The 22,014-nt window shown below is 48.1% G+C and overlaps 1 protein-coding gene across 1 annotated transcript in view; it reads left to right on the top strand.

The window, feature by feature from the left end:
* LOC139217263 (BAH and coiled-coil domain-containing protein 1) overlaps positions 1-22,014 on the top strand; it is a 58,579-nt gene that overhangs the window by 7,254 nt on the left and 29,311 nt on the right. Inside the window, exon 2 of the mRNA XM_070848583.1 lies at positions 19,428-19,610. Within this exon, the coding sequence (XP_070704684.1) occupies positions 19,428-19,610 (183 nt within the window). The remainder of the gene's footprint in view (positions 1-19,427; positions 19,611-22,014) is intronic.

The following is a 22,014-nucleotide window of genomic DNA, read 5'->3' as shown; positions in this document are numbered from 1 at the left end:
TCTCACTTAGATGATCCATGTCCATACCCTGTCTGCTCCGCCCTGCGACCCCGCCACCCCCCCCATGTTGGTCCCCCTTTGCCCTTCACCGCATTCTGTAGTTTTCTTTCTTTTTGCTTTGTTTAATTTTTTTTGTCCCCTCTGCCCGGTGTGACCACTAGGCTACACTGCCTCCTCTCTGTGTTACAGTGCGTGTCCTGAGGATCTGGGGCAAATGACTGGGTCCTCAGCAACAGATGTGTGTTTGTCTGCTGGTGCTGCATGCATTAGCTTCCTCTGCTTGCCATGCAGGCCACTGACCTACCCTCTGGTGGACGTGGGGGGAGGGGACCGAGCGACTTTGTGTGTGTGTGTGTGTGTGTGTGTGTGTGCACGAGACAGAGAGGAGGGCGACAGCAAGAGACTAGATGCACGCTGTCACATGCTGTCATACACTTACTGGTGCATTTCAAGCAGGCGGAAAGGCGAAGGCGCACACACATGCACACGTGCGCGCACACACACCCGCACGTCATACGCACTCACACATCTTGCTTCCCAGGAGGCCATGGGGCCAGTGGGACAGAGCAAGCTTGAGAGACTGGTTCGTCTGTTTACATCTAATTATAGAAACAGGACTATTTCTGCAACCACTGCTCCAGCTTTTTTATGCTCTTACGAGAGAGAGAGAGAGAGAGAGCGGGTGGAGGGAGCGAGAGCGAGGGAAAAAACAAAGCTTTGACAGCCTTTTCTCACAATGGTGAACGGTTATCTCATCCCCTCAGCGCTGCTACAGTCTGCAGGCTCTCAGTACAGTACAACAGGAGACACGGGGGGAGGGGGAGAGTGTCTTGTATCATAAGCCCTCTCATCCTCATGTAACATGAATGTGCAAATTTACGAGAAGCGAGCAACGGCAAACAAGGCAATGTATTTGCCCCATTAGCCTCACTGATGCATTCAGTTGACAACCACCCTGATAAAAAGAGAATAATTTCTTCACCCCTGCCCCGCAGGCTCTCGCTTCGACCCGGCAGAAAGCGCTGTCCATCACAACAGTCAAAACAAAAGGAAGAAAGAGTTGATGTTGAGGATTAGCGTTGTATAAAATGTATCTAGTATTAAAGAGACAGGGCCAGTGTGGTAGTTAATCCTCAAGCTTGGTGGCTGATATCCAGCTGAGTGGCTGTTGTTAGCCAGGGGGACCTGCAGGGGGGAAGCTGTCAAGGAGACACTACGCTGCCCGCCGGCCCGCCTGGGGATGCCAGGTGAGAGCACTGTGCCCCGATCGGTGTGGGCCTGACGGGTTGCAGCCTCTTGCAGGTGCTTTCTTAAAGACGCCCCAAGGCCAAATGCACAGCTGACTTGGATGCAACCTGAGCCAGGTGCTCTCCATCCCCCACCCAAATACATAAACCACTACATAATGGAAATGTGTGGTTGCACACACCCCACTGCCACCACCACCTCCTCCCTCTTTATTCTGAGACATGGCAGGTAAATTAATTGGCCGTGAGTATGTAACGTATATGCCGAGATAAAGGTGCGCTGTCTGGCCGAGTCGTAGCGTAACGGCTGTAATGATGGCTCCATTGTGTTGATGTTGAGGGGGGTAGTTAGCGGCACAGCCAGCGGGGCCCTTGCTGGAGGGCTGGATAGTCTCTGATTAATAGTGGGGAATGCTTTGAAGTGACACCCAAGTGCACCGGCTCACAGGCTAATAGCAATACCATCAGTACAGGGAGTGCTCCCTCTTCCTCAGTCTTCATTAGCTAACATTTCCCCAGCACTATCTCGCCACCCTCCCCTCACATGCCCGCCTCATCTACAGGGTCTTTAGGAGCTCTCGGCTTCTTATTTTTTGCAATTGTTTCATGATTTCACTGTCATTTCTCTCTGTCATGTTTGGTAAAATAAGAGATTTTTTTTTCTTGAAGGCAGCAGAGAGGAGGCCAGCACTCACAGAGCTAAACCACGTAGGTGAGCTGTGGCACAGGCTAAAGACTCATGGGACTGGTGTGGTACTAGTGGGACACGGCTGGGGACTATTCCCAGGATCCCTTCTGATCTCCCATACTGACAGACGAGTCACAGCTGTGGGTGTGTCTCTGCGAGTGTGTGTGTGTGTGTGTGTTTAGGAAGCCGAGGCGGGGAGGCAGGGTTGGGTCTGTCAGCTGTTGGAGTAAAGTAAACTATTAGCGGTGGGAGAAGGCAGTGTTTCCAGTGAAGAATTAGAACCACTTCTAATTGCAGTGAGGTTGGGCTATGATTACATGCTGGCTAATGCACTGACAGACCTCTTACTTGGCTGGCTCTCTGAACGCTGCTGAAATGGCTGAATGCCTTTTGGTTATACAGCATAATGGGAGGGTGTGTGGACACGTGTGTGTGTGTGTGTGTGTGTTTGCTATGGGTGGCTGCCTGCGTGTAACTGTGATTAAACTTTGTTTTTACGAATGGTTTTCTGTGCTTTTGGCGTGTTTCTGTGAGTTATGAATTTTGCTTGCATACGCGTGTGTGTGTGTGGGTTTGTGTGTTCTGTGTGATAACTGTGCTCCTCTTGTTTCTTGAGTGCCTGTCGTTATTTGTAGTGGAGGCAACTTTTCTTTTCAAATCAAAACTCAGCTGGTGCAACTGTCTGTGAACAGTACGGAAGAAGTGTGTTTTTGTGTACGCATGTGTTCTATTTGTGTGTGTGTGTGTGTGTGTGTGTGTGTGTGTGTGTGTTTGAGCGTGTGTATGCCCACGGGAAAGAGCAATCAAAGGAGCTGTGTGGTGGAGAGATTGTATAAAAGGAGTGAGAGAGGAAACAGAGTGGCAGGCAGCTGAGAGGGCAGCATGTGGGGGTGGACGGGGGGCTGATGCAGGTGCCTAATTCTACCTCAGCCCTGGGCGTTTTATATTCCATCCATCCCTCTCCTCTCCACTTCTGTATGGCGCTGTTGTGCTATGTAGTAAATCCACCTGGTTCAATTACAACGTTGATTAGCCGATATATCTGTGACAGTAATCAGAATAATAACACACACAGATGGATTTATGCAGCAGTATACTGTAAATCTGTTGCATAAATAACCAGGTAAGAACTTTAAGACGCTGTGTTCATTTTTCACCCCGTAATTTTAATTGCTCATTTTTTGCTTGTGGAACAGCTTGCTCTCAGGTGTGCGGACGCCCCCGTTTGCAAGAAAGCTGTGGTTTACTGTTTTGCTCGCGAGTGCTGTAAATCGCATCGCATTCCCAGCACATGAGATGACAGTCATGGGAGTGTATCAGCTGTTTCTTCATCGGGCCCCGAGGCCTGTGTTATCTCTCTTTTAATCAGAAGGAAGGAATACAGGCATCATCGTGGTTTCTCCTGTGAGTTTCAACACAGTTACAGGAATTTGGTTGTGTGCATCTCTGCTGATTACTTCCTCGGTTGGGGATGGGTCATAGATAGGCTGGAGTGTTTCTAGGACCACTCAAGGGATTACACAGAGACCTGGGGGGCATGTACATGCGGGAGGGCTTTTGGAGGTCAGCAGTGGATCGTAAATGGACTTCGTTGTGCACATGTGGATTCATGTGCAGTTGTTAGGAAAGAGAACAGTGCATGTGCGGTTTATTTTGGTGATGTGGACGGTGTGTACCTTCCTGGCAACTGCATGACAGACCGGTGAAGTATGAGGAAAGAAATGATCATTCTTGGTAACAGGGTATTGCCAGACCAGAGCCGTCTACGCACATGGAAACAAGATGGATCAATACCGCTGGCATGTTGGAGATGGAGTAAACTTTGCAGCTGTGTGGGAAGGAGAGGGTGGTTGGGCATACTGGAACATGTGATGGCGCTGCAGATGTTATTTTAGAGAAAGAATTCTGTTTAAGTTATGAGGTCCGCTATGTATGAACGCCTTTTTTTTTTTTTCTTGGTATGTGTGTGTAAATGTGTGTATCCCCATCTGACAGATCTCCTTTCAGAAAGTGGAGCTGCTTTGAGGATCAATACTGACACACTGTCTGCACAAGTACACACACACACACACACAAACACACACTTTTACGCTCACTGTCTCATCTGTCACTTGACAGAGTTTTCTCCAGCTCCATGGGTTCTTTTTCCAGCCAAGCAGATGGCGAACATTCAGAATGAAAGGAGATCCTAAGTCCTTTTGGATCTCCATCAATCCGGCAGTCCCTGGGACCGTCCTGCAAGGGGCTCAAGTTTCTCAGCACTGACTGAGCCTTCCCAGCTCTCCAACCAGGCTGTAGTCGCCGCCGTCCCTCCACAGCGTGCATATGTCCAATCTAACAGCAGTGCTTTTTAATCTTGCATTCAACAACGTTTCACATTCACTTGCACAAACACAGGAGCTGAAAAAAGGGGCTGCTGACAGTTGTTCCCATTGCTCACTCCTTTCGCTCCCCACCAGCTCAGCAAATACCTCCGAACCCAGCAGGGTGCCTTTGCGCTCTGCTCTCCTACATCCTCGCCGGTGTGTGTGTCTGTGTGTGTGTGTGTGTGTGGCACCTTGCTGTGTGCACATTGCAAACTTCCCGAGAAGCTCATTGCCCTCGTCTGTCCCATATACCTGTAGTAGCTGACGTACAACCCAACCCTCCTCCTCCTCCTCCTCCTCCTCCCCCCCCAGCCCTCCACCCTGTGTGTTTTTATGTGACAGAACGAGCAGGATTTATTTCTGCACGCGTGCTCGGACCCTTTAACAGGGCTGATTTGAAGGCGCGCCACTTTGAAGCCTGCAGCACTCTTAACTGTAAGTGATTTTATGAGACATGTTTCTGTGCCTGTCGGGCAGGCCACTGTGCCACAACCAGATTGGTGGAGAGCAATGAGGATGCCATTCCAGCACACACCATCTGGGAGAGTGTGCAAAGAGGAAGAGAGAAAGTGTGCTTTCTTGTGTATGTGATTCTGTACATATGTCTGTGTAAGTGCCTATTTGCGCACATATAAAGGGAAGAGAGGTGGTTAGCGCTGGCTGTGAAAGGGAAAAAAAAGTTTGGCTTTTTGAAGGAGGCCTCATGCTGCCCCTGCCTGCATCTACTGATTTATGAGCTTGTGAAGGAAATCTCTCATTTGTCACTTTTCATCTCTTTTCTCCACGTCATCCTTTTTTTTTTTTTCCTCTCTCGCGCTCTCAATGGAATCCAGCTTTTCCCCAAATCTTCCACTGCTTCCCAAGAATGGAGAGGAAAGGGGAATAATGGAGGAAGGGAAGACCGGAGGAAAGCAGCAAAAAGAGAGCTGCCTTTTTTTTTCTGCATCTCGGTAAAACCATGTTGTACAAAAGGCCTGTCTGAGTGGATATGGTTTTCATAGGTGTTGACATGCCAGCGTAATGTATTTTGTTTGTGGTAAGGATGCGTGTCATTAGGCAGTGTATACTTTCTGCCTGTAAATAATTCAAAGCACTTGTTATGCTGCTGTTTCTGCTGCACTGTGGTTTGAGTATTATTGTTGGAAATAGAAAAAAAAACATACTGGATCTGAATCTTCTGTACAATACTATGAGTGTGTGTGTGTGTGTGTGTGTGTGTGTGTGTGTGGGGAGAACATTTCTAGCCACAGGGACGCATGCACGTAGGTTTGCTGCTAATATCTGCTAGCCAGTACATTACCGCACTGGGGTCATAGTCAGGTCAACTGCAGTCTGGAGTCTTAGTGTGTGTGTGTGTATGTGTGTGTGTGTGTGTGTGAGAATGTGCAGTCATCATGTGTTTATGTGCCAGTGTGCACCTTACTCATCCAGGTGCTAGCTATAAATCTGCCTCACCCTTTCCTGGCCCGCTGAGGACACGGCATGAGCGGTTGGGGTTTCACCCTTTTTCAAAGTGGGGGAGGAGAGAGGAAAGGGAGGGAGAGGGTAAAGGGTTAGAGGGGAAGAGAGATAAATGAGGGAGGGGGCTTAATGAGAGCCCTGGCTCACATGATTATGGGACTAGCTGATAGAAATCAGGATCTTTCTCAAAGAAGTCAATTAACCCCCTCCCCCCCTTCCCTAATTATGCATGGATTGCTCCACTGGCTCTTCACAGATAGAGCTGCTCAGCTCAGCTCAATATGCAGACTCATGCTGCCTCAGTCATCAAGGGGTTGTGTCTATGGTGAGAAGCATTTGTCAATCTTTTTGCAGAATCTGTTGGCAGTCTGCTTTAAACTCAGGCTTTTTCAACCCATTAGTTATCCCCAACTCCCTCATCTTTCTTCTCACCTGACAAGCTGACAGCCAGTACCAGGCAGAGCCAGGAGGGGGCTCCACCCTAAGAAGCCTCTGGTCATTAGTGCATTAGAGGCCAGATGATGGCTGAACTCTGTGGTCAGAGTAAATAAGCAGTTTTGTAGAATGTCAACACGACCAGGCGGCTCCTTCACAGCACCCATTGTTGACATAACTGCTCTCTTATCTGAGAAGTGCAAAGCCCAGCCCCACAATAGAACACTGTGCCAGAACAAATACAGTAAGGAGATAGAAACAGCACTCTCCAACACACAAATCCACACACACACACACACACACAATCACACACACACACACACTGGCTGTGAGGGAATGTGTTGCGTGGCACTGCAAGTCAAAGCTGCTGCTGCAGACATCATGCATAACTGATAATGCAGGACTGCATAGTGGTAGTGTGGTCAAGTTGCAGGCTCCGCGTTGGCTGATCTTGCTACGAGACTGCCTGGCGTTCACGAGAGGTCATCAAAATAATGGGGTGTTTAGGATCGCAGTAATCTGGGTGACCTGGACTGTGCTCTCACTGCTCAACATGGCAAAGGATGAATGCCAGCCAGCCTGCCAGTCACGAGTCGAGCTCTGCCACCAGGCTTAAGCGACTGAGCAGTTTGTGGAAGTTGCAGCGGCAGCTATCGCTTGTGTGAGTGTGTGTCAGACTGAGCAGAGAGAAAGAAAGGGGACACCAGGAGGGAGAGAGGGCACAGAAAGAAAGATGGTGGTGGTTTGCTTTTCAAACTCCGTGTTTAAGTACCTGTGTCACAATTGCTATTTTTCTGTGTCAAAACATTTCAGTAAGCCCTCTTCCCCTCATTGCCTCACATCACCCTAATAACTCTTCTTTATTCTCCTTCCCTGTCCTCCTCTACTCTCCCCCCCCCCTCCTCTCTCTCCATTATGGCCTCTGCGAGGTCTAGACTGAGTTTGGCTCACACTGCCGTTGTGATAACCTGCTGAAAGCTGTTGCCCTCCCGTGGATATGAGGACACCCAGCTGAGGCTTCTCTGCGCTACCTCTCCTCTGTGTTCTCTCCCTTTAACTCCGCAACCGTGACTCACTGTCTTTCGTCCACACATTCCCCAAATCATGTCACTGGACGGACCCGTCATACAGCTTGAGGTTTTCTGGCCCAACGCGTAAGTGCTGACATGTTTTATGGCCGGCAGAGCTAAGCGTATATTAAAGAAAAATAAGAAAAGCCAACATGTGCACTCATAAGCACACTGTTCAAAGTTGGTTTAATGGCTACTCTGGGATGTAGGGTTTTTATTTGAGACCCAAAGCACTGCCAGTAGTGCTATTGAGCATGGCCAGTTGGAAAAATATATGATTTTAATTTCCATCCTGCTAACATGTACATATAGTGAGTGCTTTTTCAGTGAGTGTGTATTTCTGCGTGTGTGGGTGTGTTTGAGGATGTGCTGTGGCAAACAAAATGAACAGCTGCAACACATCTGTTAACTTCGATCAGATGCTGGAAGGCTCTCGTAACCCCACAAGGCCTCCCTCCTCCTGTGTGGGTTCTGAGTACGACATGTAGACAAATACTGAGTGATGGGGAACAGCACGTGACCGACCAGCCCGCCCACCTGTCCGGTGGACTAGATGTGATCACCGCGAAGGAGATAGACGACTGCAATGGTAGCTGTGCAGCCAACCGGCCAGACAGACAAGCCATGAGCAGTTGATCAAGATGATATCCCTCCCCTCCGTCTCCCAGGTTTGACCTTGGATTGTGCCTCTTCTGCTCCTAGCTGTTAAAGCCTACATTAACCTAACCAGCTGGAGAGGAGAAGAGAGGAGATGCTTTTTATGGCTGCCCTGCTCTGTGTTACACTTCATCTGCTCATGTTCAGGTGAGGGTGACCCTCTCTCCTCTGTACAGATTGCAGGAAATGCTCCTAATTTTACTCATGTCTGCTCAAGTGTGTTGCTGCAGATGTTGAGCAGGCCCCGGCAGCGGCATTCCATGGATGACCAGTGTCAGCAGTCGGGAGACATAACTCAACTTTAAAGCCCAGTTTGTCAGATGCATTTCATAAAAGAATTTACTGTGTGATTTGGCTGACCTTGTATGCACTTGAAAGTGTAGGCTGCTACAGTGGGAAAGAAGGTGGTTATCTGTATGGACCAACTGGTGTGTGTCTGAGTAGCTTTGTAACAACAGAAGTCAAGGAGACGCGTGTGTATTACACAGTGTGTTCTTTACAAGGTAATACTGTATATCATTTGGCCTTGGCTACCCAGGTGCCTTCCCTCCTCTTGTCTGTAGGTTATCGGAACAAAAATACTTGCATTTGTCTTGGCCATTGCTACAAGAATTAAACATTTCTCCTTTGTTCCCCTTGTGAACCAGCAGCAAATTATATTCAGGGTGCAGAAAGACCTTGGGCTGGCTGACTGGCTGGCTGGCTGGCTGGCTGGCTGGCTGGCGCAGCGGCCCTCGGCTCTGTTATCTGCACTGTTCTGTCTCTGCGCTTCTGACAGGCTACATCAGACGGAGAGAAGCCAGAGCAGGGAGCTGCCTTCTGTTAAACTCACACACATCACTCCGGGATTTTATCATATTACAGGCCAATCCAAGAGAGCTCAGAGGACAGCAGCAAAGCAGTCTCCTCAACCACCAGGCCCCTCATGTCCAGCAGTGCCCTCCATGACCTAAAGGAGGTGCCGGGCCACAGATGGATGAGGGAGGGAGAGAGGATGGGAGGACAAGAGAGAACAGGACATTCCGACAAGCCATGGTTGCCAATTGAACGCTGGGACGCTGATTTATGGGCGGTTCTGATGGAGGGAGGGGTGAACCTGTGACTCCCCATAAAACAAGACGTTCATTACCCTCCCAGGTCTCAGGAAAACTGATGGACGAACAAGAGCAAAGAAACAGACTGCAAGTGGGATGAGGGAGTGGGAGGGAAAGTGGTTTTTTAAAAACCCAAAAAATGAAGAGAAAGTGTTTCCATTTTGAAGCGCGCGGATGACGGCAACTGAGGGAAGAGAGTGAGGTGATGAGGGAGGACAGAAATATGGAGCTGAGCAGCAGGGGGAAAGAGGCAGAGTGATGGAGGGATGATGGAGAGGGTGTGAGGACGGAAAGGGAAAACTGAGAAGGGGAATGAGTGATGGGACTCGGAGGAGCAAAGGGAGAAGACGGGATGAAAGTGAAAAAAGGAAGACGGACACAAAATCTGCCCCGATGAATCGAGCTGCTTGCAGATTTATGTAGTGTTGTGCGTATCATTATACATCAACCAGAGGAGATGAGGAGACTCAAGCAATGTGACGCCTATGGGCTTGTGTGTGTGTTTATCTGTGTATGTAGCTCACCGCACTTTTATTCTCCATCCACGCGCTGTTCATGTCTCCTCCAAAGCAAACTGACTTCTGAGTTCGACAGAACACACTCGCCTGTGGTGAGGTAACATCCACCCACATCCACACTCCACTTTTCCGAAGCCTATCTATCTACCCAGCACTACGGGTTGAGAGAAGAGAGGTTTAGACCACCCAGGCCTGGGTAGTCAAAGTGCTGCTTTGATGTGGCACAAGCATATGTGCAGTGCATGGGTACAGTCTCTGCTAAAACACACTCGCAAAACACAGTTTTACTGCCTCCTGTGCGGCATCATTACTCCTCGTCACTGGAGCGGTGGGATGCTCAAAAAGAGAGAGAGAGAGAGAGAGAGAAAGAAAGAGAGAGAGAGGCAGCCACCTCCTGTGCCAGGCAGTGCCAGGCTGAAATACTGGAGCCGTATGTTCACCCTGAGGGAGGGGAAACCTGCCCAGTCTAACCACATCTCAATTAACCAATTAAGTTCAAAAGTTAACAGGGGACTAATTAGAGAGAATAGTGCTGAGCACTTGTTTTAATCTGCCTTTTTCCCACTACCAGGCATGTCTGTGTCCGTGACCTGGCTGGCTGAGCGTTGGCTGTGTTGGCTGAAACATGGCACGCAAGCAGCCGTTAGTCACCCATCCATCCCCATGGCCAGAACATAAAACCAATGGATTTAGACAGATCAGTCATCAGTTTTAAAACGAACCAGATCCAGAGCATTCCATGTGATGTTTCCAGTGGGACGGAAGAACCAAGAAAATCCCATATTTGAATCTGGGGGTTGAGAGACCTGTGAGAGAATGTTCACAAGCGGAGGACAGTTTTTAGTCATATCTAACGTGGCTATTTCCTGTTCGCCCCCTCGTATTTGCTCCTGCAGATGGGTTTTAATGGATGCCAAATGGAAGGTTTAGTGCCGCGCTATTGGCCTGTTGGAGTCTCTTTTTAACACCATCATATTAAATGACTTGTGTTTAGGACTAGAGGCTACAGCGTGCACCTCTCGTTGACAATGTGCCTCGGGCAGAAAGTGTTTGCAACTTAACACTAAAAGTACAAATTTTATCCCTGTGTTCAAGAGGAGGAGGGGGTTGCTATATTGGCTGCTACCACCAATAAAAGATATGTGGGCTCTATGACACAATTGTAGTAGTGCTGCTTTGAGCCCTGGAGCCAAATGCAGTGTGTTTGGAATCAGGCTGACAGCTAGATAGAGAGAGAGGTGAGAAATCCCTCTTTGACTTTGCTCGTTTTCCAGCGGGGATATCTTTGTGCTCTGATTTTTTTGGGGCTTTATTTGAAGGCCGTGACAATTTAAGTTCCTGCATGGTTGATTAGCTGTGTGTGTGTGTGTGTGTGTATGAGGAAGAGGGTAAAAGAAGCCTTGGATGTCAGGATGCAGTTTGAGGGGTGAAGGACTCCCCTGTTGTATGTGAGGCCCTGGAGGATTCCTCCCCCCTTCCTCTCTTCCCTTACACTCATCTCTTCCTCTGTGAGATCCACAATGCTGGGAAGAAATGTGTCATTAACAGGGGAGACCAAAATAATGTTTATGGGCTCAAGCAGCACTGAAATCATTTTCCATATCAGTGCAACTGCATGGGCCCTGTGGGGGAGTAAATCTGATTTTCTCCTCCCTGTGCCAATGGGAAACATCATGGGAAAGAAAACAGATTGGATTGTAAGAGAGATGGCCTGACGCAGCTGTGGGCGGCTCTTTTTGTGTTTGGGTGTGTTGCTGTGTGTGGTGTGTTCATCTGGGTATGTGTGTGTGTATCATGAGAGAGGAAGACACAGACAACTCGAGAGGGGAAGAGAGAGAGAGAAAGCAAAATAAAAAACGTGGATGTTTAGCATGCGCGTGGATGAGAGAATGAGATGGATGAGCCCCACTATGGTAATCACAATTTCATGCCTCAGGAATAAAGAGCCGGAACGCAACAAACGGCCCTGAAATGCTCTCATGTAACAATGGGTCAGTTAACAAGCACACTCACCAAAGTTTGGACAGATAACAAATGGTTCTCCTTGAGGAGTGTGTAGCTGCCCTGTATACAAAGAACAAAGTGCTTCTGGCCCTGCAAGCACTCAGCAAAATGTCAGGCCTTTATTGGCCATTCTATAAGAAACACTTGCGTTTTATCTGAACCAAGAGACAAAAAAGCCATTGCTTTAGTAGGTAGCGTGGAGGGGGATTTAATAAAGTAAAATGCTGATGGAAATAACAAGGTGGTGCTTGTAGAGAAAACACTCTGTAATGAGAGTCCAGTCCATGGAAAACTGCACTGGTCCCGTGTTATTCACTTCCTGTTACATCATGAACATTTTAGTTCTCAGAGAAAGCATAGAATTGGGGAAATTGAAAGCAAAGTTCAGCGATTTTTGTGTTGTGACATTGCTTTTCTTGTGTGCACTATTAAATCTGTGTTGTGGGAGTAGAGAATGTGAGCGTGCATGTGTGAGTGGGTGTAAAAGGAAGGTAATGGGCCTTGAGCTCATTTGTCCTGGCCTGGTCCTGCTGCTGTTTCGAATCTGTCCTCCCACCTCCAGCCTGGAATGTCTGCTTGATCTCCACGGACAAGGCCAGTGACTCAGCACACTGCTGCACTTTCACACGGATCACAGCGAGCGCACCTAAACACTGGTCCAAGTGACAGACACAAGCCCAGCGGACCCCCTACCTTTACCTTAGCCTTTTGTCCGACCGTTAATGTCCCAGCTACTCCATTGTATATCAATCAGTAGCATTAAACCTGAGCTTTACCTTTAACCTCTTCACCCACACCCCAACTTCCTCGTTCCCTGTGGCCTTCACCCACACTACTCAACTCCTCAGCCAACTCTTACTTTGACGGCCAGAGGTCTTATTGTCTCTTAAACTACACACTTCCTGGCATGCACCACAGCAAATAGCTGCTCTGGTGCTGTGTGTCCAGCTCTTTATTTACCATGCCCATAAAACGCCTCTTCAGCAGGAACTCTTCCAGACATTGCTATCTCTTCCCGTCGGCCACTCCCTGCCTCCCCCAGACCACCGCTGGCACCGGAGAGGTGGGATTAGAGGTGATCACCCTCACGGAAAAGGAGTCTTTATAAATGATTAAATATGGTAAATTGGGATGGAGGAGGCAGTTAGTGGGACACATTTGATACCTGCTTTCTGCACATTCCTTTTCAAATAGGGAACGAGGGCCAGTGAGAGAATAAACGGACAGAAACGTATATTGGTGGGGTGTGTGCATGTCCTTTGACATCACTCCACCTCTACTAGAACAAAATATCCCTCAGAGACATTTTCTCCTATCTGTTTTCTCTGTAGCATCACGGCCTGTGTGGATCCATTGTTGTTTTCAGGCTCCCTGCCAAGCCAGGACGAGCCAGTTGGACTAATTTGTTAAGGATTAGAATCTCTTATCCCGATCATGCCAACTTGTGTATTGTATAAACAGCTGGGTGAAGTGGGCGGGGTGCTTCGGCTGACCTCCCAGAGCCAATAGTATTTGCATAGCACTTCTGCAAAAAAATTCCCAGAATCCCTTTTTACCCTGCCATCGCTTCAATCGCGAGCGAGCGGCTGACCACAAAGCCACTCTGCAAACACAGGCTGTCAACTTCAGCGAGACGACCACCATACGCACACACAATCACACACACACAGGCTCACATATGCTCGGCAACACACACTCCCACACACTCTCTGCTGCTCTTTCGCTCTCAAAAGTTTCTCACAGCTCCTCACACCCTTATCTACACTTCTAGTCTAAACTCTCGCCCCTCACCCCTCCTCTGGACGTTGCCCTGTAGTGCAGACAGTCTTTCTCACTCTCTTTCTCCATCCATTCTTCCAACTGCTTCTCCCGCTCCCTTTCCACTTCGCCCACCCCCGCACTGACCACATCCACTAAACTCACTCCACAGGCACGCAGTGTGGAGAGTGTCGGAGGCGTGCGCTGCTGGCACTTTCCCCCACCCCTGCACTGGGCCCGGCTCCAGGACTGGACCGCCTGCCTGCTCTCTCTCTCACTTCAGTATGCCCCCGATCAGACCAGCCTCCTACGAGAGCTGTAGAGGGGGCCCACTCCCTTGGCCACGCCGTTCAACCACCCACCAACCCCAAAAAGACCAAGTCAAGGAGGGAGTTTATAAAGCAGGGGGGGCAAGCAACTAAAACAAAAAAAAACTCCCGCTACAGTTGTTTTCCGAAGTGAGGAGGAATTTGGCTACCAGTTGTGTTAATGTTTTCAAGATGACTTTGACTGTTTGAAGGAAATCCCCCCTCTTTAGTAGCCATTTGAAATTCCTTCTGTGTTTTATTGTGAGGAAGTAGGTGCTGGGTTAGTCAGCGGCCCTCCAGGGTAGCGTGTACAGTCTGTCTGGGGCTGCTGGTGAGCACAGTTGCCCAATCCAGTCCAGTTTCCCTGTGCTACTAGAGAGGGTCAAAAAACCTAGTTGTGTGTTTATGGGTGAATATGTGTGTGGAAAGTCTGGCTGGCTTCTTCTTGGGCGTCTGAATTCCTGGGCAGAACATGGAACTGAATCGGTAGGAAAGTCTGATGAGGGAGACACTGAAGTGGGAGTGCGACTCTTACCAACAGACATCCTGCTCAATATGTTTTCACTTGGTAAGTGAAAATTTAATAATTTCTTCATTGTTTCTGTCTTCAGGCTCTTCTCCCTGCTTTCGGGTTCCATCCTGGTATTAGTCAAGTGATAAAGAGCCAAACCATTGCTAAGGCCGCATAAACACAGAACTTCTTAACGACTTGAGGAAGAAAACCTGACTGAAATCAGTATTCCCGTTGTGATGTGTTACCAGTACACGCTCTGGTGTCTTGTCTTGCTGTGTCAGTCAGTTAGCTAATTCAACTAGCTGCTGGATTTTAAGCAGCTCATGGAAAAGAAAAGGTGTCGTGTTTTGTCTTTGATCATTTAACCGACACTGTGTTATTTGAGACAAGAGGGAAGGGAGTGTGTGTTTTTGTCACGGGACACGACAGAGAGAGAATACGTAAGCTCCAGTCATTCAGGGTGCGTCGTGAACTGATACAGAGCCTGGCCGCCACATGGCACTGACCGCTGACAGTGCAAACTCAGCCTGCGCTCACTGGCTCTTGCTATGATAGGAGATCTTATAAAGTGTGTGGTGTGTGTGTGTTTCTATCTTTCCTGGTCTTTCTTCTTCTTCTCTCCTCCCATCCCTGGCGCTTGCTGATCACTGAGCTGTGGAGAACAGGTTGATGCAGTCACACCTGGAATTTTCTCTCTGTCTCTCTTCTCCTCTTGTCACCATCACTCTCATCTCTCGCTGTCTGTCTGGTGTCCTTGTCTAGACGACACGTCCATCCGTCCCTTCAGGCTGCCGTCTGCAGATAGGACGGAGAGCTGCAGACTACCTTGGCTCATTTTTCAAGAGCAGACAGGGAAATATGATGCACGATGAAATAATTGTGCTTCATCTTCTGTTAGACAATAGGCACAGTCGTAGATCCGCACATGAGAGGGTGTGTGTATGTATGTGTGTGCTTGCGAGCAAGTGCATGTGAATGGGTGTGTATTTCTCCAGGAGGAAATTTTGATCTGATTCCCAGCATTCAAAAGAACAACATGTTGTGGGTGGGTGCTTGTTGTCTTCTCAGCTTTTTTTTTTTTTTTCTTTTTTCCACTCTCACATGAATCCCTTTACATCCTATTATTGTATAATTCCTTGTTAAGACACCAAACAACCGCTCACCCTAAAGTTACATTAATGGTAGGGATGCTCATTGAAGCAGATTAGTGGCCAAAACGGGGCAAAGACACCTCCCCCAGTGCAGCTTAACAATTGAAACCAGATTAAATTGTGGTTTGATTTTGTGTGCGTGTGTGTTTACGTGCTGTGCAGGAGCTTTGGTGGGGTTTCGAGGTAGGCTGGGAGGGCTGCTGCTGCTGCTGCTGCTGCTGAGCATCACACTGACCAACTGCATCTGCCCACTGCTGTTGTGATGGCTAGCATTCTGCCTCCTTGCCTTGAGCGCTGTTTCTCTTTCGTTCCCATGACAACTGGGCCTTTATTCTCCCCGCTCCGCCTCCCCGCCTGCTGCTCACTCGGTGGCGTCCACGGGGGCCTCTGATGGGCCCACATTACTGTGTGTGCATGCATGTGTGTTTTGGTTGTCGTGCTCAAACTGGACTCCTTCACCCTACACGCCCACGCTGGAGCGTGGGTGGAGTAGCGCTTGTTAACACCTCCACCTCCAAAGGTTCTGGGATATTTGTGTATTTGTTTCTGTGTTTGTATATTTGAGCCTAACCGGGTGAGGGAGGGTGTCAGGGTGGGATGTTTAGATGTCAGTGAGAGAGGAAGGGTTTCCCCATCCCAATGCTCCCCTCTCCTTTAATTCTCTAATAGGATTAATCTTCATCGCTGTCAGGGATCGGCGCCGATTAGGATGCACATGACCCGATTTTCTTAAGAGCCCATACAAATGCACTGCTGGCACCACTTAAGAACCGGAGAAATAAATAAATAGGGTTTTAAAAAATGCAGGCAGAGAAAACACACGACTTTTACAAGGGGCTGGTGTAGCGGTGGCAGGCTCCCTGGATCCATGTCGCCATTTAATAAGCTGCTAAACAAACTGTTATGGCGAGTCCTGTCGTACCTCGGACCCTCGTTCCACTTGTTCTGGACTGCTTTGGTTGGCATCCACACTGAAACTGCCTCGAGAGCAAGGCAGACCAGCCCACTTTTATAACCTGTGTGCTTTCTCAGCGACACCTCTGATTCATTACGCTTTAAATGCGTTAAGGGAGGGCATCATATGAACGCAGAGTGTCGCTCATGTCCTTAGATTACCAGCAGTGGTGTGGGAATGCTTTAGCAAACCAAGCAGTGAAGAAAAGAAAGTGTTAACTAAAGTATAAAGAGAGTATATTCCTTAGCGGGAGGCAAACAATAGATACAACACGGAGGGAGGGGTCCTGGGTGGCAATCTGTGGAGTCGCCAAGTGGCCACTGCACTATTATTTTGTATCTATTACAGCTTGTATTGGACCGATGGTCAGCCTTTATCCCTGTACAGACCCTATGGCCCAGCTGGATCACTGAGTGGTCTGACCTGGTTGTAATGTGGGAAGGGCTCCATGTATGAGTTGATCTGAGACCCTCCTAAGGTTTTCCTTCAATCCCCTTCTCCCTTAACATCAGCTTAAACTTCAAAGATCCCCTTGTCTGACATCTAGACATCCCCTTTTTGTGTATTGTCCCTCTCCTCTCCTTGTCTTTCTGGCAGAGGCTCTCCCCTCTCTCGGTGTGTGAAGAGGGGCTTCACAGCCTCTCTCTGTCACTCTATGTCTCTCTCGCCCTTTCTCTCTCTCTCTCTGGGGCGAGGCTGTTAATAATGCAGGAGGATTAGCTGATTTATGTGAGCCGGAGGCACCGAGGAAAGCTGGGGTTCCTTGGGGCGACAGGCAGAAAGAGAGGGACGAGCACTGTGCAATGTGGAGGGCGGTGCCATACAGGAGCCCTGGGCGTCTGGATGATGAGGTTTGGATGTGTGCCTAGCGAGCACACTGGCCACGATCCACCCCCCACTGCCCACTGAACTCCACCCTACACTCCACAGAGCTCTGCCAGGAGCGCTCTGTAGGGTCAGGGGTGATGGGAAGTGGCAGCAGAGAGAGAGGGGGGGGGAAAGGTTGCTGAAAAGGAGAAAAACATGGATACTGTAGGTATCAGGTTACCCACCTCTGGCATGTACGATGTTGATATGACACCTACTCCTACATGCCTGCACCCTAAAATGTTCCTAAAAAGTCTTCCCCATCATTTTTGTGTGCGGTTGAGGGAGCTCTTCCACTCTTTGTACATGATTTGTATTTTCCCCTTAGTATCAGAAAATAACAAACATTGTAGTTTGTTAATTGTATTCAGTTAAATTGACTTTTCTGACTTTGACTCAAAGGCTGACTTATTGTTTAAAACATTTTACAGCAGGTTTATTGTTGTATTAGATAATCCATAAAACAGCAACAAAACAAATGACAACCAACATAAACATCAATAATTGCCAATACTGAAACAAAGAACACAAAACACTTTGCTTTTTATATTTTCTCCTATGGCCAAATTTGGAGGCCCCTTTGTGTTGGAGTGAAGCTGAAAAATAAGGAGACTGTTTTTTTTTTCAAGAGTTTGATAGACCGCTGTGTGTGTACACACACACACACACACAAACGCAGTTGGTTTTAAGGTAGGTTTTGAGTAGCGCTCTGTAAGGTTGGGGATTGAGGGGGATTTCCACCTGTCTGGGGCTGTGATACAAAGTGTGACAGAGGTGTGTCTGTGTGTGCACGAGAATCGCGGCCATGCCTATTTCTACGTGGGAAGTGTGTGTGCGTGTGTGTATGCCTCTGCATGCTCCTGTGCTCTGGCCCATGAGCCATGGGCTATTCGGCGCAGGAGCGAGCTGCAGACTGATGGGTTTATCCCTGCTGTCTGCCCAGAGGATGCGTTCACTCACTGCCTGGCTGATTAAGACTTCCACACAATTGTTCTCACACTCCCAGAAAAGGATCGATTCATGTTTGGGCTGATTCATGCTTAAATGAAATCAAATCACACAGCGTTCCTTGTTAGATCAGCTCGTCATGAGGGGCTGATAATGAATTTTTACCATATCGCTCCTCTGTTCATTTTCACGGCTAGCCCTGTGTGCACAATGTATGCTACACCAATCTGTGTTTGTGCAAGTATGTGCATGTGTGCTCTCATCCAGGCATCTTCATACATATGCATGAGACTTCACGGCAGTGTGACTTGAGGGAAATGAATGTGCAAAGAGCTGGGCACCCGGGCCCCTCGCTCAAGTGCACTGGCGGGCGCGTAATGGGAATGTAATTTAAGCAGTGGTTAATCAGTGTGTTTTCTCCGACTTGCCCAGCAATGCATAATAGACAATCAGCCCCCAGTCACACGGGCGTTGCTACGAATGGTCAATTACTCATCATAGTCTTGTTAAACACACAGTTCAGCCAGCCAGGGACAGATTGCTCTGCTGGTGCCATCATTATGGTAAAGAACAAAGCAAAGCAATGCTATGTGTCAGAGAGAAAGAGGCACATAGGAAGGGGAAAACGGAGACAATGAGGGAAGATGCATGCATGTAGTGTATTTCTGCTAATCAAGATGGAACAGAGGAGGGAAACGGGGGGGCACTGTGACAAAGCAGAGGGAGGAAGGAGGAGTAAAATGCCAAAATGGAACCAAAGAAGAAAGTTAGAGTATGGGATTGTCAGAGTCACGCGGAGAGAAAGGAAGGATGAAAGAAAGAGGGACAGAGAGGAGGTGAAATGGAGCAGAGCCATAAGAGAGATTGAGGGCATGAAAGTGAGAGATGGCGAGCATAAGATAATGGAGGGAGGGAGAGAAATTGAGAAAGGGACGCTGGGGAGCGGGAGCAAAAGTGTGTGAGAGCGAGAGGGAGAGAGCCTGAGAAAGTGTGTACTCAGCTGTGAGATGAGACCTCTGTCTGCCCATGGGGAGAGGCGGTGTGAGGGGAGAGAAGACGAGGGGAGAGGACTCTGCTGTCAGTGAGGGGGAGGAGAGTCTCACACACTCTCTCTCTCTCTCTCTCTCACACACACATATATATATAGTATAAAATATATACACACACACTCTCACTCATTCACGCTCTCCCAGGGCAGCGATCAAATGTGCTTGGCTTAATAATTCCACCTAGAGGGCCAGTGGGCTCCGTTCAGTTACATCTATGTCTTGATCTGATGTAGGTTTCTTTCTTTTTGGTCACGCTCGCTCATGGTCACACTGTACACACACTCCTCTAACTCTAACCATGTTTTCTCTCCTTACCTTTGTCCCTGTGGGAACGCAGGCAGTGGACTGATGGGCAATTCCTCCGCCTCCTTCATGGGGACCTTTCTGGCCAGTAGTCTGGGCACCCCCCCTTCCCACCCGTCTCACCCTTCCCGGCCGCCCTCCTCGCCCTCCTCACCCTCCTTCCGGGGCGGACCCCACTCCAGCGCCTCGCAAATCTGGTTTCCCCATTCGCATGAAGGTACCTCAAATCACACATGTACACAAACGCACGTCCACAGCCTCACTCCCTCATCTGACCATACCGTCAGGACGAGGCGATATTCATGTCTTGGCAGTTCTGGGGACAAAGCTTTGCAGGGTGTATTGTTACTCTGATATTGTGTATTTTTAGGCCGTGTTAGGTTTCTACCAAAGCACGGCTTGTAATCATCCAGCGAGAGCCAGTCTCCCGCCCTTTTATTTGTGCACCAAAATAGGCCCAAGCCCAGCGTGTCTGGGATGGAGCACTGTGCCACGGTTTTCTGGATGAGGATACAGGGTCAAAAGTTCAGCTAAGGAATCTTGCGGTATTCGATTCACGTCAGCAGGAATGTCACTCAAGGCTCTCTGAAGCAGCAGGCGCAAACACAGGCCAGTAAAAAGTTGCAGTGACTGCAGAGCTTTCAGCTGGTGTCTCCATCACAGTTTAATAGGGTGGTTCCCACCCAACGCTCGGCATTACTAAACCCTGGCTACGCACACACATCCACGTGCTCAGTCAGGGAAATATAAACACGCACACACTCAGTTCAGCCCCTCGCATCGCAGCTTAGACAGAGCCAGGAAGTCAGACAAGGATAAAGTAGAGAGATTAATCTGTTAGGGTATTTCGGGAATTCACATGCTCAGGATGACAGATAAATGTAAGACCTATCCAATGCCACCCACTGGTATATTAATGCAAGGTCTGCTTTCCCTTGACTTCACTTCTGTCCCTTTTTAGATTTGCATGTTCATAATCTTTTGCTAATTACACGATGTGATGGCCGCCCAATGCCTTCTAGTGAACCACCGTCTTTGAAGTTGATGGACTCTCGTCATTTCAACCGTCTTATATTTATTTATTTATCGTCTAAGAATAGACCAGCTGTTAGTCCGTGGGGGGACGCCAGTGGGGCGTGTTCGTTACTTGTGGTCACTGATCAGCGGCGCCCCAGTTGCGTGATGTGTGGCTGGGGCTGATTGGGCGCAGTGCAGCTGAGATGCTGTCTGTTTACTGAGCGTGTTAGGCCATTGGATGCCTCCCAGCCACTTCCTCCCCTTCCCGTACCTCTTTCCCGCATCCTGACCACCAGCGGTTGAGTCAGACAGCTGCTACTGTGGTGAAATAGGTAAAAACTGTAGTGTTCTTCAAATAAAGATGGAGACAGAAATAATACATTTGAATGAAATATCAACTGTAGCATCATCTTAATCTGAAACATTTGCCCTCAAAACTCATTTCGTAAGCATCAGTGTTTATTTTACCTAGTTTCAGGGTTTCATTGTCAAAAATCTTCTTCTCGCCGAAAAGTAGAATAATATTAATAAGAGTGATGATGATAATGCCAAGCCTAATAAAAGTAATGGAGGTGATTATGACTGGGATTATTACTCAGTTGGCAATGGAGGCCATTATCTCTATTGCAGTTTAATTGCATATAACGCACTAAGAGCATGATTGAATCCAGACTGTTCATCAACCACATTCAGCTGTTCCCTCCTCAAGATAATTGCATATTGTCTTTTTCCTGTTTTGCATAAAAAGCAAGTCATCAAAATGAGCGGCACAATTACCCAGACTCTCGCCTCCTCTCTCCGGGTGTCAGCAGAACCCCACCAGCAGCGGAGCAGGCACTGACTTGTGTGTGTGTGTGTGTGTCGGCACATTAGTGTGTCACTTGTAACCTTACAGATATTCTCTGGATTTTATCTATTTATTATTATTATTTTTTGCAAGTGTGCTTTTAAAGTGGCTGTTTGCATGCAAATCCAAGCATAGCATTTCAAATTTGTATTCTAAGATTACTGTATGATCCCCGTGTCTCTGGCACATACCTGTCATGGTGCAGAATGTATTTGTCTCTGCTATTCTTCTGATGTGTTTTCCACAGATTAAAGAGCAGATGCACTATGTACTGAGCAATAGATAACAATGATCTCATTAGTCACTTGCTAACCAGTCACATAGTGTGGATAAACACTCTCCTGGTGGACTAGGAGCGCTCTTGGAACAGGCTGAATCATAGGCACAATTAGGAGATTTTTTTCTTACCTTTATTAGGTAAGTCAATTAAGAACAGATTCTTCTTCTCTATATAATAATCATCACAGACTGTTAAAATTGAAGTACAGTGGAGATAAAAAAAGAAGCCAAATAAAATGTGATGATAATTAGAAAGCCCTCAGGGAGTTCCTTCGCCAAATCTGCACAATCCTCTCGGAGTGTTTTACTTTAATAATAGAAAAGGTGTAGAAATGTTTAATGCTCGTTTGGATCTAGATCTGCAACAAAATTCACATAGTGATGGACAATCAAAAGACACATGTTTTTATTCCAGTGAGAGCAGAAGTGCATGAGCGTGAAAAAAAAAGAAGCATTTTTCAGAGTGTAATGTTTGTCC

The sequence above is a fragment of the Pempheris klunzingeri genome, chromosome 17 (genome assembly GCF_042242105.1).
Source record: "Pempheris klunzingeri isolate RE-2024b chromosome 17, fPemKlu1.hap1, whole genome shotgun sequence".
NCBI lineage: Eukaryota > Metazoa > Chordata > Actinopteri > Acropomatiformes > Pempheridae > Pempheris > Pempheris klunzingeri.
This window is presented reverse-complemented; position numbering and strand designations above follow the sequence as displayed.